At 33.6% G+C, this 26,875-nt stretch overlaps 1 protein-coding gene across 2 annotated transcripts in view; it reads left to right on the top strand.

Moving 5' to 3' along the window:
• LOC109047863 (guanine nucleotide-binding protein G(o) subunit alpha-like) overlaps positions 1–26,178 on the top strand; it is a 29,796-nt gene extending 3,618 nt beyond the window's left edge. For both annotated transcript variants that reach the window (XM_042749167.1, XM_042749168.1), the window contains exons 3-9: positions 5,026–5,118; positions 6,327–6,487; positions 14,720–14,848; positions 19,429–19,558; positions 21,700–21,771; positions 23,342–23,429; positions 25,804–26,178. In XM_042749167.1, coding sequence (XP_042605101.1) covers positions 5,026–5,118; positions 6,327–6,487; positions 14,720–14,848; positions 19,429–19,558; positions 21,700–21,771; positions 23,342–23,429; positions 25,804–25,991 — 861 coding nt within the window. In that variant the 3' untranslated portion in view covers positions 25,992–26,178. The remainder of the gene's footprint in view (positions 1–5,025; positions 5,119–6,326; positions 6,488–14,719; positions 14,849–19,428; positions 19,559–21,699; positions 21,772–23,341; positions 23,430–25,803) is intronic.
• Positions 26,179–26,875: the final 697 nt, after the last annotated feature.

Genomic DNA, 26,875 nt, shown 5'->3' with positions numbered 1-26,875 from the left:
CAGGGGGATGAATTTAAGAACCTGTTAGCATGCTAATAAACTGCAGTGAAGACTACGGTAGTTGCTTGCAAGAAAAAGTATTCTACCCTATTTTTGTTACTGTCTGATTGTTGCCATGTGATGCGGTTTTATTGGTCTTTGTCCTGTATTTTGGTCTGATTAGTCACCCGTATGACAACTCTGACCATCCCACAATGAAAAACCATGAACAAAGCCTTTAAATAAACACTTACCGCAATGCACGCACCCTTTTTGGGAAGGAATCATCATCTGTGCTATCTTTCCCCGGCAGAACTTTCATTATCTTTAAACAAAACAAGAAGTGTTGGAATGTGGGTGAGAATGTCGTAATATTGTATAGTGTCATGCATCAGAAATAAAATGCACAGTCAGAAGCTTGGGAGAAGGAAGCAAAGTAAGAAGTACTGTTTGTGTACACAACTTTTAAAAATACCAAAAGACAACAGCTAGCTAATTATTAATACTGAATTATAAACATTGCATTAAAATAAGAATTTTAAGCAGTATAAAAATCTACATAAAATATAAAAGGTCTTTATAAAAATTAAGTAAATACAAACATTAATTATAATATATTATTTAATTATATATTAATATTTTAAAATGTGTATGTAAACAGGATCATTTTATTATGTCTGTGAGTTTTTGTTTTCCCTAATTCATTGATACTTAAAGACTTTATTTTTAAAGAGACAGTGATTAGGCTATCTTCAGATATGTACTTCGAAAAATCACCTTTCCAAAATGCAAAAGGAACTTGTTTCATAAAATGACACTCTAGCTGCATGTGGATAGAGTTTCATGTACATTCTAAACTGAAATTACTCCTTAGGGTTCTTTGTTGAAAAATTGGAGTTCAGAGATTGATGACTGTCATTGTCCTACTTATTGTAAGATGTTAATTTATCAAAGATTTCAAGCATATCAATAAATGCTTTGTCTGTACAGAAAATGTCAGTTTTTAAAGAAATTTAGTTTAAAATTTCAAAACATTGTAAATGTGGCAAAAATTTTAGTGATTTGCCAAGACATGGTTTGTTCTGTAGGCACTGAACTAAATGACATAACATGTGAAGTATGTGATCTCTAGATCTGATTAACTTTAGCCATGTCACTGCATAGTTTGTGCCAGTCACTGTGGTATGAATCTCTTCTGACTAGAAGCACAATGTTTGTATTTTTGCACCATTCTACTTAACAATTCAACACATCAGGGGTTTTCATCTGTGGAACGGGAAGAACAAAAAAGCAATGTCCCATAATAGCACTAAGCTAACTTCTCCTATTGTTCTAGACACAAAATAAACATTGCCCTAAGGCCAAAGGATAACATACAATAGCCTAATTTTATAGTAAAAACAGACTAGCCAATTTTGAGTCATGTCTTGACTTCGGGATACCTCAAGGCTCTGTATTCAGTCCATCAAAGTTTGATGTAAATTAAATGAAAAGTCTTTATTTTTGCAAGCTAAACCATAATTTTTATGCTGACCTCTTCTATGGCTGTGTTTTCTCTTAAAATGTGGCCAGTCACAGGGTTTTTATGTTTCTAATGTTCAAAGTCCAGTTCCTGCTTCACCAGTTTTTGTTGGATGGGTTCATAAAGAGTCACGCTCACAAATGCATATGTTTGTACAGACCCATAATTATGGCTAGTTTTATATTGTACACATGCTTGCAGACATAAGCACAGTCTGTAATCAGACTGGCCTTGGTTGACTTGGATGTAGTGTCACACAAGGGCGGACCATCGACTGTCGGAGGGAGGCCAGAGAAGGGTGTGGTGACCTGTGCTGTGTGTGTGAATCATAAATGCAAGTGAAAATGTGACATGTTACAGGTAAAAAGAAGGGACTTGCCCTGACCTGAATTTTGCAGGAGTGTCTTTCTTTTTGCTCACCATTGTACTAAACTGTCACTGCGGTCTTTAACCACATGATGGGCTCTCTAACCCACAGGAAGTCAAGTTATCTTTTCTGTTTACTTCTTTTTTGTTTCTTATCTTGACACCTGTCTCTCCATTTCTTCTTGTTCTCCCAAAGCTGCAACTTCAGCCTAAAGTCTAAATGACAAACATTTCTTATTATCATCAATGTTGAAAACAGTTGTGCTGCTTAAAAATTCTGTGGAAGCCGTCGTTGACTTTTTTTCAAGAATCCTTTGTAAATAAAAAGTTTAAAAGAATAACATTTGTTTGAAATACATTTTCCTGACACCTTAACTTTTGAATTGTAGTTTATATTGTTACATCAATAAAGATTACACACATAGGAGATGTTCACACATATACACACAAAATGATTAATGTTACATTACAGTGTTTTATCTAGTGTGTCCATCTGGTGGCTCTTTTTTATGGCAAGACTTCACAGAATTCGCAGCTGGATTTCATGCTTTCATTTCCTCGACCTCCCTCTGACTCTTTCTTTGATGAAGTGGCAAGCTCTCCTGTTACAAACGTGACATCAAGGAGTAATAGGAGACTTTGGAATGCCGTCGTCGGTGGTCTAGAATTTGAACTTGACCCATACATAGTTATTGTAGAATGTTCAGTATTGTCTTTGGTGAATTCATGGTTTTTTTGGAGTCTTTGGTATTTTGTTTTTTAAGATTTTTTTGATATAACTCAAATTCCTGAAAAGAAACTGTGGATTCCTAGAATTCCTAGAATGGTTCAACAAAAAAATGAACTTTCTATAATTATTTACTCATCCAAGCAAAACCTGTCCCTTTTCTTAGTTTCAAGGAACACACAAAAAAATATATTTTGAGGATTATGTAAGCTGTTTCTTCCATATAGTAAAATTGTATTGTGACATTCAAGGGACTTTCAAGCTCCAATATGGACAAAAAGCACCATAAACCTGTAAAAATATTATATTCTATATCACATGTGCTCTGTATTTCAGTTATTCTGGAGCCATATGCTTGTATTCCTATTAAAATATGATAATCAAGTATGTGACAGTTTAAAAATGTCTTTGAATGTGTTGCTTTTATTTTTTTTATAATTTATAGTTTTAGTAATTTTATGTTTGTTTGTTATTTTTATTATTATTATAATTTCTGTTTAACTTTCATTATATTGTATTCTTTGGTTTTAATTTTTATAGTTTTAGTACTTAAACTGAAACTTATTTTCAGTTGGTTGACAGCAACATTGATTTATTTTAGAAAGTGATTTTTAATACTTTTAGTTGTCTATAACAACATTGATGTGAATTGAAAATCTTTTGTTAAACTGTCACTTTAAACAATTTCTCCTGACAGTTTTTAAGACCTTAAGAAGTGTTAAATAGTAAATAAAGGATGAAGAGTGTGATTTATCTCTTTCTCTCCCTCCCTCTCTCTCTCTCTCTCTCCCCTCCCTCACACACGCACACCCTCTCTCTCACACACACACACACACACACACACACACACACACACACCATCACACACACGTCTACCATCTTTGCTCTTACCGCTTTCCACAAGAATAGTTTCATTGTTCTAAAGTGTGTGATTCACTCCTGAACTTTTCCTCTTGCGTCGCTCTAATGCACTTTATGTATGTTTGCAACAACAGGAAGTCTATAAAAGTGCATCATATATCTGAACCATGCCTGCGGCCCTTCATGAGCACAGAAAGGCTTTCCACATTCGCTCTTCTCTGGAATGTTCTGCACCTCTGATCTACAGCCCAGCAAACAAAAGCTGTTCAATAAAGGACAGGAATGTGTTTGCTTTGGCCAGAGAGTCACGGGCGGTAAAAGGGGAAGCATTCGAGCACAACACGAGTGGACGGGCGCTGAAAGTGTGAATAGGGGAAGGTTTTGGGTGGAACACACGTGGACTAATTTTGTGAATTGTGTCAAAAGTTGAAATTAAATCAAAATGTACTTTCTTACTATTCATTTCTGGTTTTTCTGTGCATGATTATTAAATTGAATAATAAAAAAGTTATTATACTTGCTATTACAATTAGGTAGTTTTATGTTATTATTCTAATTCTTTAATTATGTTTTTATTATAAATTTTGTTATACAATTATATATTATATATTTAAAGCATTTTGTGAATAAATAAATAATACTTATTATTATCTAATTTGTTTTAATATTTGTGTATATTATTGTACATTTTAAATAATATATAACAAAAATATTGAAATATGAAAATATTTTCAACAATATTAAAAAAATCAATAATGAATACTATTATTACTATTATCTATTAATTGTTTTAATATCTTTTATATTTTAATATTTAAGTTCCAAACACACACACACACACACATTTCAACAGTTGATTTTAAATTTCTATAAATATTTATCAATCATATTTACTTACCTATCATATTTATCTGCTATTTATAATATTTTGTATATTTATCATATATTTATTTTTATAGATTTATTGTCCTCAGTTTTTTTTTTTTTTACTTGATGAAAATCCTATTTTACTTGCAAATACGTGTGTAAAACAGTTCATTAATGCCATTTTGTTTATGAAAAAGAAAATGTGGCGATTCAAAAACTATACAAATCATTCCCGTTTCTTTGAATTGTTCTGACCAAAAAGAAATGATCAGCGTTCCATAATTCATAACCACACAATTGCATTGAGTTTCAGCCGAGCGTTTGATCGTCACACAGCGGTGTCTGTCGCAGTAATGGCGCCTGGTGAAGCCACTTCCTGTCACTTAGGTGGACGTGAGACAATAAGAACCAATCAAGCAGAAATTCATAACGTCCCAGTGACAGGAAGTAGATTTGTTTGGTTAGATGCACACGCAAATGGCCTTGTTACATTCTGTCACAGATCAGTGCAAGGGTTCTTAGGTAACACTTTTATTTTAGGTAGTTATTTACATTTGAAGGGACAAAGACGATGAGTCCTGCCAATCAGAAGAGAAAGAACTCAGAGCTAAAAAAATAATAATATGATAAGAATGTGAACATCATGCTTTGTTCTTACTTATATGTAAAGAGATTATGAATTATTTATCTTTTGTGTTTCCAGCCTGCGGTGTTGGATAACCTCTTGACCTCTATGAAGTTTGTCCTCCATGGAATGGGCGTCCTTCGCATCAACCTCGCTAACAGCAAGAACAAGGTTTGAACCAGACTCTTTCCTTTCTGCTGTTGAACAATATATTTATTTATTACCCAGAGTTAGGATTTCTGTAATAAAATAATAATAAATACATAATAAATAAACACAGTACACACACATTATGTAAACAAAAACATTTATTTTGGATGTGATTTATTGTGATTAATCATTTGACAGCACTAATAAAAAGTTAAAACTGTTATTATTGCATTATGTCTTTATGCATCCACAGCATCTATATACAGAGCTAAACATGTATAACTAGATCTAGTTCCCATAGGTTAGCAAAGATGTCAGTGCCTCAAACTTCCATTCAGTCTTTATGCCTGCTGGAAAGATGCTGTCTTGCTGTTGCAGTACTTACAGGGTCCACAGGGTGGCGGCATGTTTTCAGATCTAGGGATGTGAATGCCAACATTCAGTCCAAACCTATCAGTCACTGAGTCTTGTGCTTTCAGAATCCTCCCTCGGACACCGGCGTGTGTCTCAAACAGTCATTATCTTCTTCCAAATGCGCCTAAAGGCACAATGAGGGTCATCTGCTTTGGTTATTAAATATGACCGTGGCTTTGATCGGGTCATGTGAAGAACGCTGTACTGTAATTAGACAGATCAGGCCAATTGTTCTTTAATAACAGTGCTAGAGATGCATATGTGTTGGGTCACACCAGTAGATCAGATCTTTGTTCTAGTTGTTTAAATGTTATTGTTTTATGCTTATAAACCATTGCTCCAGTCCCTAACTTTCCTAATTTTCCTTCCTTCATCAACCCCAACTAGGTATGGATCACAATTGGTTGACTAGTCATTCAAAAACTGACCAATTACTATGGTGGCCCAGTAGTGCACACCACAGTGGAAACAGCGGAAATAAACAGCCACACAACAAAATTAGCACAACACAACGGAAACAAGGCACAACACAACAAAATTAGTCCTATGCCAAAATTAGTCATATTGTGTTTTGTCGATTTCATTGTGTTGTGCACTACTGGGCCACCATAAATTATCATGTGAATGAGCAATCTAGATGGCTCGTTTTGATATTTGTAAAATTAGTTCTTAATTTAGCACGCTAATGTTATGTTCAACTTTAGCAGTTAGATATTTTGCACACTTTAAGTTCTTAAAATTGCGAAACATTCTTGAAAAACACTTTGCAGGACGTACAAATGATGTATTTCTCCATGTTTGTGGTGTTTCTCCAGGTCCATGCTCACTCTGTTCTCTCGTGTGGCCGTTGCTTCGACGAAGAACAGATGCTGTTCCCGTTCATAGGCCACGCCCTCTGCTGTTTGTGGGCGGATCAGGGGGTGCGGTCAGCAGCGGCACGAGGATACGAGTACGAACTCAATGACTCTGCACTATAGTGAGTAACAATTGGACTCTAATTGCTAATTACTCACCATCGCTAAATAAGACGTTAGCGTTAACACAGTTATCACAGTAATACTTTATTTGTGAGCAATGCTTTTACACCAAGAGTTCATATTTTGATTTTTAATATCTAATATTAGACTAGATTTCCTAGAATATCTTGTTAGAGGTTTGTTGTTCATGTTTTTGGAGTGTTTAGCTACTTAGCTGTTACTTAGCTGCACGCTTTCTGATAAGTACTCAGTGTTTGGTTGTGATTTATCATTTTATCTTCATGCCCACATAGATTCGCTTTCTGATAAGTACTCAGTGTTTGGTTGTGATTTATCATTTTATCTTCATGCCCACATAGATCCCATGAGCTAGTTGATTAGGATTATATATAAATACAAAACTTTATGAAAAAACATAAATAAATCCTTTTAACCATGGTATTTGTGTTTTCATAGTAACCAATTATCCCAAAAAATGACACGTTTACGATCATAAACCTTGGGTACTTTTCACAGTTTTTTCAGTTAGCCTACTGTTTAGTGTGTTTTCAAGCACTGTTTTGCTTTGTTCAGTACTTTTTCGTGTTCAGCCCCCCCCAGTTTTAACCCTTTCCCTGTTGTGGTCAAAAGCCTCCATTCTTTTAGCTAGTTAGCTGTTTTTTTTCAGTTAACTGTTGTGTTCAAAGTTTTTTCAGTTAGCCTACAGTGTTTTCAGTTAGCGTTCTCTGTCGTGTTGGTTTGGTTTAGATCTTTTTTGAATTTTATTTAACCACGCTCAAATAGGCCAATCATGATCTGGAGAAGTTCATGAATGTTTTATTCTAATCTAATTGGTCATTTGACACGGGTGCTGACCCCTGAATCTTTCTCACTTTCAGTAAACATTCCACGTGTAGCGAGGAAATCTACCGACACTTTTAAGTTAAACTGTTCCTCGAAATATTCAGGTTTCCCCAATGCTTCCTGATGCAGTTTCTGAAACCTCAATGTAGGTGTAATGGAACTAATGTGCGACTGCCACTCTTGAGCCATAATGGCCGCTGATCTGTGACTCAATCTGACACTCCCACTGTGAATAATGGCTGATTAGTGGGATATTTAAATAGTGAATTGTGTAATTATGTGTGTGTGCGATGACAAACTAAAACACCAGGAGGCTGATTATTTAAATGAAGCAGAGAGGGTCACCCGTGTCGCAGACGTGTGGTGTGTGCCACAGCGAATGAACCTCAAACTCCGCAGCGAGGTGTGTGTGTGTTTTTTGTAAGTGTGTGTGGTAAATTAGAAAAGGGTAATTAGTAAAAGGTTAAAGCTTTTGGCATACAGCCTTTGCCAATCCTGCAATGCATGCTGGGACGTCACGTAATGGAGGTTTGACATGATGGCTTGTCTTTTTGATTAGCACGCAGGACACCTAGTGAAGGCTGTAAAGAATGAATAAATGATGGAGGCGAGCGAGATGTGAGGTGCTGTGTGTGGTTGAAGTTGTCCATACCGAATGTGTTTGACATCAAATCCCACACACACAAAAATGCATAGCCTAGATTCTACTGAATTCCCACAAATATGCACATAAGTATGTTTTTTTAATTTTACATAAATGACTCATTATTAGTTAGAAATTAGTTATTTATAACTAATAATGAGTAATTTATTTAAATATTTTGTTGTTGTTGTTGTTGTTGTTAGTAGTAGTAGTAGAAACTATTAATAATACTTTTAAATAATAATAACTATTATTATTATTAACAATATTATTATTATAATATATTATAATTAAATAAGTTAAATTACTTTTATAAAAATCAATGTAATCCTAGATAACAAAGCATTATAATAAAATATAATGATAAAATAATAATATTTATAACAGTACATTTTTATTTAAAAATCTATTATTATTATTCATTCTGAAATTATATTATTTTTGTTAATATTAGTAATAGTAATAGTAAACCTCTAATGTATCCATTTATGTATGTATCCACTAATACCCATTTAAAACATTTTATTATTATAATATAAATAAAATAAATAAATATATTAATATTTTGTTGTTAATTATTAAATAATAATCTTTCAAATAAAAAAGTTGTTCAACCATGCTTTAAAAATTCTAAATGTTTCTTTAATTTTTTTTAAAAATTCTTTAATTCTAATTAGTTAAAAAAAAAAAAAAAAACACTTTAGGCTATGTAAAGTAAGTGTGTGTGTGTCTGTGTTTGACTGTGTGTAAATTTGATTGACAGGTACTCCTGCCCCTCATTGACCCCCTGGGGCCAAGGGGCCCCTCCAGACACTTCAGTCAATAATATGGAGTCAATAACACGCTTGTCACCGGGAGCAACTAAATTATCACCGTGGCACTGATTTGAGTTGTGGTTTGAAGAATGTTTAAATCAGACACACACAAACACACACAACACGTAATGAAGAATCTAGCTGGAAAAAGTACCAAAATTTCACTTTATTTTTTTGGTATTTCATAACATGCCTGATTTGCATAAAAAGGAGGCTGAAAAGAATGACAATGAATTAATTAAATATGGTGTAGTGCTGTTTTGGCATAGAGATTTGCACTAAAACGCCATTCCTGTGTCTGCGTCGTACCGTTTCTCTCACTCTCTCCAGGTTTAAAAACTGTGTATGGGTATTACTGTTTCTGTGTCGTACGGACTCCGTTTCTCTCACTCTCTCCAGGTTTAAAAACACCAGTCCTCACACACAAACACAAAGAAACACATATCCTCTTGTTAAATGTTATTTTTATGAGAGGTAGCAGCTCCTCACCTGTTCATATCCTACATGCATCTTGTGAAATCTCTTTTCATTTCGCCTTCCATCAATTTTCATTTGCCCTCCCTCGCTATTCTAAATTCTCCACAAAAACCACAACCCTAAAACCTTGACCGGCGTCATTTCACGAAATTCAATTGTGTGGAAAAAGAGATCAGAAATGGAGTGAGGAGAAAAGATACTTCAGAGAAAAGGATGTTTGGTGAGAGGTCAAAGTGGTGTCAAATCAATCCGAGAGTTATGTTTTGTGTGAGGTAATAGTGGAGAGGTTTTTCAAATGCCAAAAATGCTTCAAAATGTCACGCTGATGGAGGTTTTCAGGTCGAACGGAGAGGGGAAAGGAATAGATCATTTAAAAATTACCCCTAAAGATGCTTTTCTTCTGTAGGATGCAAAGAAGAGATTTCGAATGAAGTGCACGCTGATGGAGAAACCAGGTCGAACCCCAAGGAATAGATCTGGACTATAGAATGATCTCCTAAAAACCTCAAAGGAAGAGTTCACCCAAAAATGAAAATTTGCTGAAAATGACTCACCCTCTGTTCATCCAAGATGTAGATGAGTTTTTTCTCCATCGAAAAAGACTTGGAGAAAATTAGCGTTATATCACTTGCTCACCAATGGATCCTCTGCAGTGAATGGGTGCCGTCAGGATGAGAGTCCAAACAGCTGATTAAAAACATCGCAATAATCCACAAGTTATCCACACAACTCCAGTCCATCAATTAATGTCTTGAGAAGTGAAAAGCTGCATGTTTGTAAGAAACAAATACATCATTAATGCATTTCTGGACACAAGTCTCTTCATAATAACGTTTCTTCTAGTGAAAAGCCCATCCTCTGTTGTCCTGTTGTCAAAATCCACCGTGAATGTTTTACACTATTTTCACTTGATCTGTGCATATTTTTCTCCTGATTCGGATGAGACTATTTCTTTCACAGGAAGAAGCATTTTGACGGATTATGGACACATCAGAAGTGACGGTTGTAAAGTTAAATTGTCTTGATGGAATTTTTTCTTACAAACATGCAAATTTTCGCTTCACAAGACATTAACTGATGGACTGGAGTCATGTGGATTACTTGTGTGATGTTTTTATCAGCTCATTCTGATGGCACCCATTCACTGCAATGGATCCATTGGTGAGCAGATGATGTAATGCTAAATTTCTCCAAATCTGTTCTGATGAAGAAACAAACTCATCACCAACTTGGATGGCCTGAGGGTGAGTAAATCATATCTCCAAATCTGTTCTGATGAAGAAACAAACTCATCACCAACTTGGATGGCCTGAGGGTGAGTAAATCAAGCATGTAGGGACTAAATAAAAAAAAGACTACTTCTGGAGTTTGTTGATGGTAAAGTTAGCCCTTGCCTTTCCCTAGAGAGCGTTAGAGAGTGAGACAGATCCACAGCGACAGGGCCTTTGTGTCCCGCTGGGAATTGAAGGCCAGCAGCGAGTGAATGTTGCATCCAGATGCACGTAGCGGCATGTCTGTTTTATACACCCAGATGCATTTAAAGAAACACACCTCACACTTGTTCACTCACAGTCTCTGCTCAGGCCCGAGCCGCTCGCTGTCGTGCCGCCCAGGGGGTTTACAAGATCAGACTCAGCTCGAATGCCAAGGAATCGCATTGGCACCGAGGTTGAAGCGTGATATTGTGTGTTTTTGTGTCTGTTTATCTGTTATTAAAACCAGAAATACTACACAGAGTGTGTTCTTAATTCAATGTGGTTGTAAAAACCATAGTAATTGACAGTGGTATTGTCATTAACTAAAGCTAAAATGATTATAAAATGTTTTTTGTTAATTGAAATAGTCGAAATAAAATAACAAAAATGAAATGAAAATTAAAAATGTTGCCATCTGCTGTTATGGTGGAGCAACAGCCTGAAGACAACCCTGCTTAACAAGTCAACAAGCAACTAAACTGGTTAATATCACCAATGATTTAACAATATATACGTTTGTCAACTCTGTCAGTTTTTGCCAAATGCTGCTAGTGGCTCTAGTTATTGAGTTGCGAATATGAGAATGTAGCGTGTGGGTTTTAGTACTTACTTATGCAAAATCGTTTTCTTAAAAAATCTGGTTACACCAAGTGTTATTCAGCAAGCTAGCAATAAGATAGTTAACTGGCTATTTTGAATGATGAATGAAAGTTTAGTTCAAGCTACCAGCTAAAGTAGTTTCCACAACATTGCTAATGTCATGGTGGTGCAAATTTAGCTGAGAAAGTTACATAAACTGTAGTCAAACTTGTTCGCTTTGGATTTGTTGTTTGGTTATCTGATATATAATATAATAAAGTAACTTGAGCTAAATTTAGTTGAAAACATGAACATGGTTAATAGCTAGATATTAAAGGGTGACATTTTAGCTAATTTTGTTATTCATCAAGATTTTTCTCAAACCAGTTTGTTTACATGACATTAGCCATGTTAGGTACCTATAAGCTAATTGTCATGTAAGCTCTTTTTCTACAAGCTACTAACAAAAAGTAGTTCACATAAGCTAAATTTAGTTAAAAACATGAACTTAGTCAATAGCTAGCTAAAGGATGAACGTTTAACTTTAATTTCCTTAGCAAGATTCTCTTCAAACCAGTGCTTTAGCGTGACATTAGCCATGTAAGATTTAATACTTTGTTAGCTATAAAGCTAATTGCCGTTTAAACTTTTTTCAAAAAGTAGTTAGCCACTCTACAAGATACTAACAAAAATAGTTCACTTTAACTAAATTCAGTTAAAAACATGAACTAAGTCATTAGCCAGCTAAAGGATGAATGATTAACTAACTTTAACTTCCTTAGCAAGATTCTCTTCAAACCAGTGCTATAGCGTGACATTATGTTACATGAACTACATTTGAAACTATAACTTTTATTAGCTATAAGATAATTATTTAAGTTCTTTTCAAAAAGTAGTTAGCAACTCAAGTACAAGTTACTGACAAAAAGTAGTTCACGTGAGCTGAATTTAATTGAAAATTTTAACTTTGTCAGTAGCTGGCTAGTTAAACTTCAACTTGCTAGACATAAGCTATTTGTCATTTAAGCTAATACTCTTTAAAAAACTAGTTAGCTACTCTTGCTAGCTATAATCTATCATAATTTAAAAGAGTTGATAGCACTTTTTGTTTGTTCACTGCTAATAGTTAACTGCATTGAAGCTGCAGTGCTAAATAATTGAATGGAAGTCTTATATTAGAAGAAATTTATTTTTGTTATTGGTTAGATTGCCTTGCAGCAGCAGTGCGAATGCAACACCTACGTTTCAGTATGCAACAGTGTGTACGTCAATCTCTGATGTTTTAGCGTTAGCATAACCTGGTCTTTGTTCTGTTCGCATGAACAGAATGACAAACTGGTCTTATCAGCACAGGAAAAGATGCCTCAAACACTCTTAATCAAAAACTATGGCATAGTTGTCTGAGGTTGTTGCTTCAAAACTGTTTACGTGTGTGTTTGTCTAATTCTCTCTCCAAGGTGTTTGCGACCTCCTGTGAGGTGTGTGTGTGTGTCACTACGTAGTGCGCGGTCTTGGATAATCCCTCTCTTTAGCACATCTGCATACAGAAATTCCCCCACAGATTTGCTTATATTGTATCATGCTGTTTATATTCATGCTGGTGATTAGCATACAGTGCGTGTTTCCCCCGGGCCGGTCTTATCACTGCCACAGACACTTACTGCAGTCAGAGGTAAAGCTGCTTACCTAGACAATGAGAGACGGCCCTTAAGGCGAGGGTTTTTCCCACAGAGACCTGATTATAAGAGATGAGGAGCCGCGTTTGCTCCCAAGCCACTTTTTAACTGACAGGTTGCTGGAGTTAAAACCTAAAACCTGCTGGTATCAAACTAGGAACTGCTAAGGGGAGGATAATGTCTGCCATTTAAGGTTTCAGTGCTGCAAAAAATAAGTCTAGTGTCACTAGCACAAAACAAACTTGTGTGAAAGCACAAGATATCGGTTCCATACCGATTATCAACCAATATTATAGTGTTTTTTTTTTTTTTTTTTTTGTATGTATGTTTGGATATTTAATTTATTTCTCCTGTTTTATATGTTGCTAACATTTGCTGTCACTTTAAGTCACTTTAATTCTTTAAAAAAGTGAATTCATATTTATTTATTTATTTATTGTTGCTATACATTTTAATACTGTGATGCCTAAATTCACTTGTAGGATTTATTTAATTTTTTTGAAAAAAATGTAATCATGTATTTTTAATTTATTGAGACCAGCGTTGTTATTGCTAAGACTAAAGCGAAAACTATTTAAAATTGGTTGCCAGTAAATAAAATAAAGCTTAAATGTAATAAAATGTGACCCTGGACCACAAAACCAGTATTAAGTTGCTGGGGTATATTTTGAAAGTGAAAGTCGTGACATTTGTCAAGTATGGTAACCCATACTCGAAATTGGTGCTCTGCATTTAACCCATCCAAGTGCACACACAGCAGTGAGAAGTGAACACACACCCAGAGCAGTGGGCAGCTATATCCAGCGCCCGGGTAGCAACTGGGGTTTCAGTGCCTTGCTCAAGGGCACTTCAGCCATGGGTATTGAGAGTGTAAGAGAGTGATGTTCATTCACTCCCTCCCACCTACAACTCCTGCCAGCACCGAGACTTGAACCTGCGACCTTCTGGTTACAAGTCCAAATCTCTAACCATTAGGCCATAAAAAAATCTTTAGGATATTAAGTAAAGATCTTGTTCCATGAAGATATTTTGTAAATGTCCTACTGTAAATATATCAAAACTGAATTTTTGATTAGTAATTATGCATTGCTAAGAATTCATTTGGACAACTTCAAAGGCGATAATCTCTAAGTATTTAGATTTTTTTTGCACCCTCATTTTCCAGATTTTCAAATAGTTGTATCTCAGCCAAATATTGTCCGATCCTAATAAACCAAACATCCATGGAAAGCTTAGTAATTTAGCTTTCATATGATGTATACATCTCAATTTCGAAAAATTGACACTTAAGACTGGTTTTGTGGTCCAAGGTCACAAATATAAATATTATATGAAAAACCTACATTAGACATGTTGCGTTCACACTGATAAATAATCTGAAATTGAATGAAATACTAAAGTAACTAAAATCTATTAAATCTATTTTTTTTTTTTAAATGACCTGCACATAGCAAAATTACTATAACGTAAACTAAATTAACTAATTAATATGAAAAAAGTAACATTAATTACAGTAAATTATTTTTATATTTGCCATGTATCGTTTATTGGCAATGGCGTGACAATGATTACCGGCTTATGAGATTTATTCACAGAACTTCTGGCCAAGAACCAGGTTAATTTAGCTGGAAAAAGGATTCCAGATGGAATATCTAAATGTGTCATTACTGTATTTTTTTTAATAAATTTTGTTGTTACTTTGTCTATGTCTCTCTGTTCCCAGTTTTTTTGAGAACATGGGCCGGATCATCGTCCCTGATTACATGCCATCAGAAATGGATGTTTTAAGAGTCCGACTGAGAACCACAGGAGTGATTGAGACACAGTTCGAAGTCAAGCACCTGGTCTTCAGGTAAACAGTATCTTTATTGTCAGTTTGTTCTAATTGTTCTTACAAAATGTTGTCTGTGACTCTGAATCATCAAACATAAAAGCTTTTTCTGTTGTTTTCAGTTGAAGTTTGTTTAATTAAAAGTAGCTAAAATTGCAAATGAGAAAAAATTGAGGGGTTTTCCTTCTCGCAGCAGGTTTTCATGATATTGACCATGTCAGCATGGGCGGCATCCTCCATCTCTCACTATCTTATGAAATGTCACCTTGCATGACGTTCTGACGCATCGCTCCATTCGTCAATATCCTAACTGGCATTATCAGCATTGAGCACATGTTCAGCTTTGGATGCAAGACTTGTTTTGAATTTGTCTAATGAGTTTTTTTTGTCTTGTCTCGACTTCATCACAAATATTTCGACAACCTTTGAAGGTTTATGCTAATCATTCGTTTACTTTGAACCAATGTTATTTTAGTATCATTGATATACTTTCATAGATTTTATTTTTATGTATTTTGTTTTAATTTTTTAATTAGTTTTTTGTAATATTGTTTTTTTTTTGTAATATGTAGTAGTTTTGTATTTTAAATTCTTTTGTATTTTTATATAGTTTATATTTAAGTTTTAGTTTTAAGTTTTCGTTTATTCAGTTTTAGTTGTTAAAACTAGTTTTAGTTGTACTTAAACTAAATCTAAATAAAAATAATGAATGTTGCCTTGTCATCTAGATTAAAACAAAATGAGTTATTTTTTTTAATTCATGTTTATTTTATGTCAAGTATGACCTTTTTTATGGTTTCAGTTTTAGTTAATGTTGCATTATGCACAGTTTACTCGCACTCGTATACTCGTTTTCTTAAGTCACAGTCACAATGACTTTTGATCATCAAAATGTCAGAATGAAAAAGTTTCATGCATGTTCATTGTCCTCTTAAGTTCAATTTTGTGCAGACATTAGACAACCAATAAAACGATTGGAAGGTTTCAAGGGAAATGTGAGTAATTTTCTGCTTGGCAGCTTTTACCAGCCATTTGAATGTTAATGAAGACATTTACAGCTATGAGATGCCATTGACTGTTTGATATGGCATGGAAAGATGAGTGTTTTGGCATTTGGTGGAAAGCAACTGTCTTTGTCTATACTTTTACCTTCGCTTCTTCTTGGGCTCATTCCGCCCTGAGAGTTGGCTAATTTATTGGCTTCAGCTGAGGGCTTCTGCAATAACATTTAAATTGCACTACTTAGCATAATGCTAAATCTAAATTTTGGCTTTCATGACAGTTTTTAATAAAAGTCCTTCTACAACATCATAAAATCAAAACAAGATGACTTAAAAAATGGTTGTGGGATGTACGTATGTTTGAAACACCCAGTTGAACACCCATCCGTTTGGTGGTCTTTACAGTTCAGTCTTCAAAAACATTTGTTTTTCCATCTGAAATGTGAGGAGAAATTGTTATTCTGTTGTCTTTGTTGGGTTTTTAGGTTAAATTGTCCTGTAGAGTATAAATATGAGCAAATTTAGAAACATCCCATAAACCCTGAAATCAGAGAAGTAGTAAGAAAATTAAGGGGCTCCGCAATGACTTTGCGTTCGTTATTAGCTGTGAACTCTATGAAAGCTGATGTTATGTGAAGTAATTGTTATATGAAATCTGTTTAGTTCCTCTTGAGCTCTAGAGCGAATTAATTCGGTGTGGAATAACTTACTGTCAATCTTCTGCACGCTCCGCTGCTCGTCCTTATCGCAGCACTTCACACACATCCTGCGCGGAAACCTCAAGATCTTTATCATATCACTGGATTCACACCTCATGTTTGATATAAACAGCCACAGCTGCATTTCAGGTTCTTTGCCTTATACTCAATAACTAATTTTTTACATCGAAAGTTTATTTATTTTTACATTTGAGTATTTATTTAATTATTTATGCATTTGTTCACGCATATTTATTTTATTTATGCATTTTTATGCATTTATTGGTTTATTAATGCTTTTATTCATTCATTTTTTTTATTGCTGCATTCATTTTATTTACTATTTTTATCTATAGATACTAAAACGCTGTTTCTCATGGCTGTATGTAAATGTTATAGAACAATTTTAAATAGTAATTGCAGTATTAATTTTTGCCCCTAATTTAACTTATTCCAAATAACTTACATTTACCTTATCAACAGTAAAATAGTAATGTTTATTTAATTATTTGTTTATGTATGCTTTTTATGCATACTTTATGCCTAATTTATGCATTTTTATGTCTATATTTATTTATGTATTTATGCATTTTATGACTTTTTGTGCATGCTTCATTCATTTTTATTTTATATTTTTTATTGCTAAATTTGTATTCACTTCATTTGCTAGTTATCTAAAAAGACAGAAACATTGTTTATGCCCATATGTAAATATAACACCATAGTAATTTTTATTATTCATTTTTGATAACGGTTTTGCACGTTTTCAGTCTTGATGCTTTATTCCAAATTTTCTCATTTGCAAATAATTTGTGTTTAGCTTGTCAACCGTAAAAAGAGTAATTCATCATATTAAAAAATATTTTCTACCAGTGATTATTATATGCAATAATCATTGCATAGATAATTTTTAATTGGACATGAATAGGAACAATATAGTGTCTGTTGGCCAGGAAGTGATGTTTTTGTCACACATGTATAATGAAATCTTCCAACCAGCCACAAAAGCTGAAATCTGGGTGGCTTCGGGTCACCCATGACCTCTGAGCCATAATTAACAGTGTAATGATCAGTGAAGTGACTTGTGTTTTGATCAGTGTGTCTAACACTGCACGATTCTCACCTTGTCTGCTGTGATTATATGGCCACATCATATCATCCCATAATTAAACAAAGCCATTATTAAACAGCTTGTGCTGTTGGAAAAGACATGACAGACGAGAAAGAACATGAAAATACACTGGTTTAATTTTCTTGTTTAAATTTCCTGTTGCTGCTGAATAGCCAATAAAGTGCAATATAGAAACATTTTTATATTCAGATTTACAACTATTTATTCATTACATAAGATATATTTCAATTCACTAATTTAAGTAAAATCCATTGTTACATTTATAGATTTGGATTACTTTTAAATCATTTAACAATTATAGGTGGTGTATATTCAGGAATTATAAATATTCAAATTAATAAATATATTCCTTGATTTTAGATAATTATAAAACATTTATATATGACTCTAAACATATGTAAGTAAATTCTAAATATGTATAGTTTTAAATTTGAATATATAAATTTAAATACTGAATAAATAGTAGTAGTAATAATGTAAATTTGAATATAGATAATGATTTTAAAATGAATTTAGTTTTTTCTGTATAGTTTTGATTTGAATTTATTTTTTGTTTAGTTTTGTGATGTGATTAGTTTAGTTTAATCGCATTTTTTGTTTACATAATATATGTGTGTGTACTGTGTTTATTATGTAGCCTATATATAAATACAAACATATACAGTATATTTTAAAAAAATACATGTATGTCTTTATATTAATATAATTTCTATTATATATAAATATATTTCATATATAAACGTAACATATTCTTAAATGTATACATGCATGGGTGTGTATTTATATATACATTGTAAATATACACAGTACACACACATACTGTGTAAACAAAAACTTTTATTTTGAAATGCGATTAATTGTTTGACAGCACTAGTATAAATATAATACATTTTGTTAATGTGTTTCCTATTTTAGTAAATATATGTATTTTTAATTAAAATGGTGACAGATTTTCTCTTGTCAAACATATTGCAGTTTGTTGTATACGAAAAATAATGTAGCAGTTAATATCGTAGTGTCAGCATCAGCTATGTTCATGATTCAATTCATTTGTCTGATTTTTATGGGAAACCCTCATGTATTAGTGTCCCATAAGGCACATATAGATTTATTTTTCCATCATGTTTGAAGTGTGAGTATTGATAGTTTTCATTTCAGACGTGTGGAGGAATCTTTCCCACAAATATAGTGAAGAGACGGCGCAGGATGAAGTGGAAGATGGAAAATAAATGTGTGTGAGAGAGAACCATAAAGACTTTTACTGTTTGTTCATGGCCTTCTCTGTTTAGGAGACAAAGAAATGCTCTTTGAAAGCAAACACACTCTCCATTTTCCCGCTCTTTTTAGATGTGTTTCAAAAACAGACGTGAAGAGGAGAAACCTGTAATGAAACGTCATGTTTTGAGATTTTATTTTGTTTTGACGCCTCTTTGCTAACTACTAGCTAACAAGCTAACTCTTTTAGTGTCGTGATCTAAAATGCATTGAGGGGGAATTTGGCAGAGATTGTTAATTTGAGAAGCTCGTTTGATGACATCAAGAGCCCATTGGTCTGGTTTTCACATGTACGGATGCGTGTTGCTAGTTAGCAGCATATTATTAGCATAACAAATGTGACGCTGTTTGTAAAAGTCATGTTCAAAATCCATTGTACTTTTGTAACTTGATGTACTCAAGGTTAATTGGTTTTGTGTTGACTCTAATGTGTTTTGGGGTAATACTGAGGTGTTTCTTTTCCGTTTAAGACATTTAGTCTCTTTGTCTCCGCAGACTGTATGACGTTGGAGGCCAGAGGACGGAGAGGAGGAAGTGGATGAGCTGTTTTCAGGATGTGAGGGCCGTGCTGTTCGTCGTGTCTCTGAGTGGATACGACATGACACTAGTAGAAGATCCATCTATGGTGAGAAAACACTTATACCTTTGCGTTCATCAACTTCTTCCAGAACAAACAAGTAAAGTCACCAAGAAATTAAGTTAACTAAAATGTAATTAAAAGTGTGAAATTTTTGGATGTTAAAAGTTGCCTTTATTAAAAAATAAATGATGTACCATATAAAATTGGCACCGTAAGAATAGTTTAATCAACAAAAATTAATGTTATTTATTAATTTATTGTAAAAAGTTATAATTATCTATTTTTAACTGGCAACATGTAAAGCATCATTATAAATATATTACATTTACAATTATGCTTTTGGAAGACATTTCATTGTATTATTTTTCATAAATAAGTTAATATATCTTAAATGTAAAATTTAGTAATGCAAAAATATGCATCAGTTTTAATGGTGAAATGTCACTTAATTTGAATAATTTACTGTATTTGTTTAAGTACTAATGTTATATTATAAATGTACAATATACAAACAAAAAAAGTTATCATTAATGCTTAGTAACGTGTATAGTAACAAATGCTTATTAATGCTTAAAGGGATAGTTCACCCAAAAATTTTATGTTAATCTGCTTACCCCTTGGTCATCCAAGATGTAGGTGACTTTGTTTCTTCAGTAGAACACAAATGAAGATTTTTAGCTTCAGGCGTTGCAGTCTCTCAGCTGTACAATGCTTGGCAATGGTAACAGAATCTATGAGAGTAAAAAAAAAACATGCACAGACTGATTTAAACTCTTGTCAAGGAAGTCGACCGGAAAGTGAAGTTGGCCGCGTGCCGCCATCCAGAAATTAAACCCTGCGGCTTGTGACGATACACATTATTTATGTCTGATACACAAACAATGTATGTGTGGTTACAACACACAAAACGATCAGTCTGTGCAAGAATCTAAACAGTATTTATATTGTTTTTTTTTTTATCTCTGATTTATGCAATGTCTGAACTGTTAGAACTCTTGTGAACACGCATCACAGCAGCAGGCGCGTGTGGCATCATCTTCTTCTTGTTGCTTTACGGCGGATCGCAGACTTAGAAGTGCATTACCGCCACCTATCTCTCAAATGGACCATTGACACTCCTGATTGAGATTGTAGATAGAGTGTTAATGGTCCATTTGACAGATAGGTGGCTCTAACAGTTCAGACATTGCGTGAATCAGAGGTAAAAAAAACAATATAAATACTGTTCAGATTCTTGCACAGACTGATCGTTTTGTGTGTTTACACATCAGTGTATCGTCACGAGCCGCAGGGTTTAATTTGGATTTGTCTGTGCATGTTTTTTTTTTACTCTCATAGATTCTGTTACCATTGCCAAGCATTATAGTGTATAGACTGCAACGCCTGAAGCTAAAAATCATAATTTGTGTTCTACTGAAGAAACAAAGTCACCTACATCTTGGATGCCCTGGGGGGTAATCAGATAAACATAAAATTTTCATTTTTGGGTGAACTATCGCTTTAAGTAACATTTTATTGAATATTTGACATTTGATTTTCTACTGCAATATTATAAAACTTAAATTTAGTAACACCAAAAAGAAGTGTCATTACGGCATTTTCTGGAATATAAGTCACTTTTTTTAATGCAGTTACAGTCAAGAGCAGAAACACATTTAAAATTAATATTTGTGCCGAACGAGAAAGCCGTTGGCGTTTTATAATAAATGTTGTTTATTATGAATGCAACTAAAATGTATGTTTATTTAATACTTTTTCATTCTTGTTCTGTTCTATTCTGTATCAATTTTTAAGTATTTGTTGTTGAGTGAGGGGAACTTTTAATTATATCGGTATTTTACATTATTTCTGAATGTAATAATAAAATTTGTTGTGTGTACACCGATGCAACTTTTCTCTCTCAACAATGCAATTTTGACCCAGTGTGACTTTTTTTGGAGAAATGTGTTAATGTTGAAAATAACATTTAGTTTTAACATTTTACAGTATTTAATGTATTAATGTAACATTATAAAACTAAAATCATTCTACTTAATATATGTATCTGAATGTTAATACAACACACAGACTGTTCACATGCACTGACCTCAGCTTTTCCGACTCCTGTCTTATATGGGATCACAAGAGCATCATGGGATCTGGTGGGAATGACAGCTCTTGTTTTTTCATTTTGTGCTCTTGTTTAGAATCGACTTCAGGAGAGTCTCAAGCTGTTCTCGTCAATCTGCAATAACGTCTTCTTCAGAAGTACTTCTATGGTAAGAAACGGCTCAATTAACAGAGAGAGCTCATCCAGTCTCATCGTCCCATGAGCTCGAGAGGAGGTCAGTGTCGTCAACCAAGAGACGAAGCTAAACAGCCAACATATGTGACCAAAAAAAAAAACAGTTAATTTCAGCACACAAGCATAAGTGCCTTGCAACAATTTTTTTTATTTTAGTTTATTTTATTTAATAGTTTGCATTTACTGAAAATTGCATGTGTATAAAATAATATACATCCTTTACAATATTTTATATATATATATATATTCTATATATATAGCCTTTTATCTACTATATAGTTTGCGATGTTTTTAGCACTTTAACATTCCAGTTTCTATCATTTTCAAATGTTTTCAGGTGTTTATTTTTGGCTTATTATTTTCTGCTTATATCGACAGGCCTTTTAGCTCCGCTACTAAAGTTTGCGATGGTTTTAGCGCTTTAACATTCCAGTTTTTACATTTCAGAATTCATTATCAACTTTCACATTTGTCTTTGTAAAAAAAGACAAACTTTTCGTTTTCTATATATATATATATACAGGCTAGTTGTTACCAAAGTCTTTTTACATTGCCGTTAACTTTACGCTACCGGTTTGACCAGTGTCAGTGAGTTCTTCTCAAGTTCTGGACCTTTTTCGTATTTTGATCACCTGATGAAAGAGTCTGTCACTCGTTTAGATGGCACTCTTTGTGGTTTCATTCATCTGAACTTCTTCAGTGACTTCACCGATTACCGTAGCTTGCTTTGGTAACCTCACCTCCAGACTTACCATCTTCCCTCATAATTACAGCCCACGTCTTCAGTTAGCCCAGACTTTGTTATAATTGTCCATGTCGTTTGGTAATTAAGCTAGCAGGCATAATTTAAGTCGTCCCCGTGGGTGACGGTGGTCCGCTTGTTGTCTGTCTATTTATCGTACGCCCTCTGTAAACCTCTTTCCGTGTAATGAGGTGCGCTAACTGCCCTTGTTAAGATGCATTTTATAGCCACGTTAGTCATACTGTGTTGTTTTGAAACGCTGAGCAAAATCATCACTGGACTAAGCCGTTAATTAAGCCATTATACTGAGCCAAACTCATTGTTTTTCTCTTTTTCTGTCATCTTTTGTGGACATTGAGGAATATAAAAGGAAAAGTGCACCCAAGTTCATCCAAAAATGAATATTTGATGAAAATTTACTCACTCTCAGGCCATCCAGGAAGTAGATTACTTTTTTCTTCATCAAATCTTCTACAGCGAATGGGTGCCATCAGAATGAGACTCTCATTCTGGCGGCACCCATTCACTGCAGAGGATTCATTGGTGAACAAGTGATATATTGATATCTTGAATGACCTGAGGGTAAGTGCATTTTTGGTTGAACTATTCCTTTTATAATCTCTTTTTGTCAAGTTGGTCATTATAACCACAAAAAAAACTTTAATTTTGAAGACTTTCTATAGCTGTTGTATTGGACTAATCAGTTCTTGTCCTAAATGATTGATTTTACAGAGTGACTGATTGATGGGTTTCGTCCGTGTCCATACAGCGATGTGTGCAAGTGTGTCTTTTTGTTTTGCAGATATTATTCATGAACAAGATCGATCTTTTCCAAGAGAAGATTCTACACTCCGGGCGTCATCTGCGGCATTACCTTCCCCAGTTCAGAGGTGAGAGACGGATCTGTGATTACACATGAATACCGTTTACTTTCTCTGCAGACTCTTGAAAGAAAGTGTATTATTTCCTTCAGCTGCTTGCAAAGTTTGATTTATTTGCTCATGTCCTTTATTAAAGCACAGAGTTGGGGAGCATTTCTTCTACCGCTCCTAAATAATATTCATTCTTTCTTTGTGTTGTTCACTTTGATTTAGTTGTTTGTTTCATTTGTATGCTTTTTTTCTTTTGTTCTTTAATTTGTTCATTTGTTCTCATTCTTTAAGACATCCATTCATTTTAAACATGTTTGGTTCATTCATTCTTTGTCAATTTTGTTCTCTTTTCTGTTCTTTGTTCTTTTTTCATTCATTTGTTCTTTTGTTTTTGTTTGTTAGTTTTTGTTCTTTCTTCCATTCCTTTGTTCTTTTATTGATTTTGTTTTCTTTTCTTTGTTCATTTTCTTTTTCCAATGTTTTCCTTCATTATTTGTTTGTTCATTCTTTTAAGTCATTTGTCTTTTTCTTTTTAGTTCAATCTGTCATTTGTTTGTTCTTGTTTTTTCGTTCTTCCTTTTGTTCATTTGTTTGTTTATTCTCTTTCATTTTTCATTATCTCTGTTCTTTTGTTTGATGGTTTCAGTTGTTTCCTCCATTTTATTCATTTGTTTGTTCATTTGTTTCATTTGTTCTTTCTCTTATTCCTTTGTTCCAGTGTTTTTTCATTCTTGATAATTTTTTTCTTTTCCCAGTTTGTTCTTGCTTTTGTTCTATTTATTTGTTTGTTTTTCTTCTTTTTTATGTTTGTTCTCTCCTTTATTAATTGTTTTTCTCTTTTTTCATTTATTCATTTGTTTGACTTTGTTCTTTTTTGTTTGTTCTGTCCTTTACTCATATTTTGTTTTTTCACTTCTTTTTTCATTTAAGTCATTTAATTTTTCCATCTATTCTATTTTGTTTGTTCATTTTCATTTTCCAATTTATTCATGTTTGCTCATTCTTTTTTGTTGATTTTTTTTATTACACTTGTTTGATTTCCTTCTTTTAGATCTTTTCTTTTTTGATGATTTTTCATTTATTTGACTTTTTTATTTTGTAATTTTATTGGTTATTGATTATCTGCTTTTTTTCTTTTCTGTTCTCTTCTCGCCTGTTTGTTTTATTCATTTATGCTATTTCATTATTTTGGTTGTTTGTAGTCAAAGTCTTTTAGTCTTGTTCTTTCTCTTTCTTTCTTTCTTTCTTTCTCTCTGAATCCACCGTGTCGGTTTGAGTTTGTAGTTTGGCTGTTTAATCAGCTGGAATGGATCCTGTAGTTTTTACCTCAGGGAGAAAAGGTCAAGACGGACAAGGCTGGAAATTTCTCACATGATATTGTCTTCTCTCACCTCCTCCGGGCTCCTGCTCATTTAAGACACTTGTATATGAGTTAATTCCCCTTCAGATTATTTTTATAAACAATAAAACAATTTTCACAACTACACTTCACCTGTTAATTCAGAAATCATGCAAATGTCAGTTTAGCATTGGAGGTTTAGAGATCATCAATCTTGCCATTTGGAGCAGATCTCGTCAGATATTTATAGACTCTGACTTCATTTTTCATTCTCTTTTTTTTTTATGGGGTACACCTCAATTACTTTCACTTCATTTGTCTTCTCTCGGATGTACAGGGTTTCCTGGTAATGCATATTTCATCATTGATAAATTCATATGTTTTTGAAGCAATCTTGTTTTGTTTTTCAAACCAGTGGTTATTGAACTGAATTCATGTTGATATATGTTTTGAAACCGTTGATTTATAGCTTAAATATTCGAAATAGAAAATACTTTTGCACCCATGCAAAGGAAAATATTGATATTTCACCTTCTCTGAAGTATATATAATGCATTAAATGTAATGCATTCATAGTGTCTCTTATGATACGACCTATAATTTTTTTTCCCTACAAATGCATATTTTTACGTAAATCTTTAACATATCCAAATAGTAATAATATTAATATATAATTAATATAAATTAATACTTGAAAATGAAATTGATCAAAAGTGACAAAAAATGTTACAAAAGATTTCTATTTCAAATGAATGCTGTTCTTTTGAACTTTTTATTCATCAAAGAATTCTGAGCAAAAATGTATCACAGTTTTCACTAAATATTAAGCAGCAAAAACTGTTTTTAACACTGATAATAATAAGAAATGTTTCTTGAGCAGCAAATCAGCATATTAGAATGATTTCTGAAGGATCATGTGACACTGAAGACTGGAGTAATGATGCTTTGCATCACAAAGATAAATACATTTTAAAATATATTCAAAATAGAAAACAGTTATTTTCAACTGGAATAATATTTAACTTTTTTTTTTCTCCCTGTTTTTGTTCACAGGAGCTGACTGTGACGTGGACGCTGCCGCCCGGTTCATCGCCTCAATGTTTGTTTCTCTCAACATGACCAGCAAACTCATCTACCACCACTTCACCACAGCCACAGACACCTCCAACGTACAGGTAGTTTTCCAGGTCGTCATGGACACCATCATCGAGGAGAACCTGAAGTCCGTGTCTCTGCTCTGAGAACCATTCCTCCTCTAAAAACTCAATAAAGACTCACAGATGAGCCCTTCACAATGCTGATGGTATTTATTGTATATGATGCTCTGATATTCATCAGAATGCACACTTTTCATGAAGCAATAACTGAATAAATGCCAGTTTATTTTCTTCTTGCTTATATAAAATATCTAATAAAAATGCAATAATCAATATGACTCCCATATTATTCTGTGGAAGTGTATAATATGGATTTAAAGAGTAAATTATGCTGTCCTGTGAGTGGTCGAGTTGCTCGTCCAAGCATCCCATAATTTTCCACCTGACATCCCCCACTTCCTGTGTGTATGCTACCATGGTTAATCATCACTTATAAAATAACCTCCCCCCCCCCCCGTGTAAATCTTTGTCCAGCACAGTCCAGTCAGAGATTGAAAACACTGTCAGGGTCCAGTGTGTTGTTTTTGAGGGTTTTTTTTTTTGTGTGTTATGAATCATCTTTTGCTTTTGACTTATTTGTGATCCAGCACTTTTACAGTTGTTGAGTCTTGTTGATTCAATCTGGAATGGTTTTATTGTACCAAGGTGAGCCAAACGCACATACACACATCTATATAAAGCATAATCATACCTGTAGCAATTTTTTTTGTAAATACATTTGAAACGATGTTGCTTTGCCCATTTATTCATTGAGATTAAGTTGACATAAAATGTATTTTTGCTATTTAAATGTTGTATGTTGCGCCACTTTTCGTGGTAAATTCAAGTTGATCCTTTGTAAATGCAAAAAAAAAAAAAAAAAAAAAAAAACTGTGAAAAGAAACATCATTAAAAACGAACACTAATGTTTTTGATATTTTGTTTTGTGGTGATTTCTCACACCGTGAATGGTATGAAACCGATCACGG

The sequence above is a fragment of the Cyprinus carpio genome, chromosome B22 (genome assembly GCF_018340385.1).
Source record: "Cyprinus carpio isolate SPL01 chromosome B22, ASM1834038v1, whole genome shotgun sequence".
NCBI lineage: Eukaryota > Metazoa > Chordata > Actinopteri > Cypriniformes > Cyprinidae > Cyprinus > Cyprinus carpio.
Note: the sequence above shows the minus strand (reverse complement) of the source record. Positions and strands in the feature narration are given on the sequence as shown.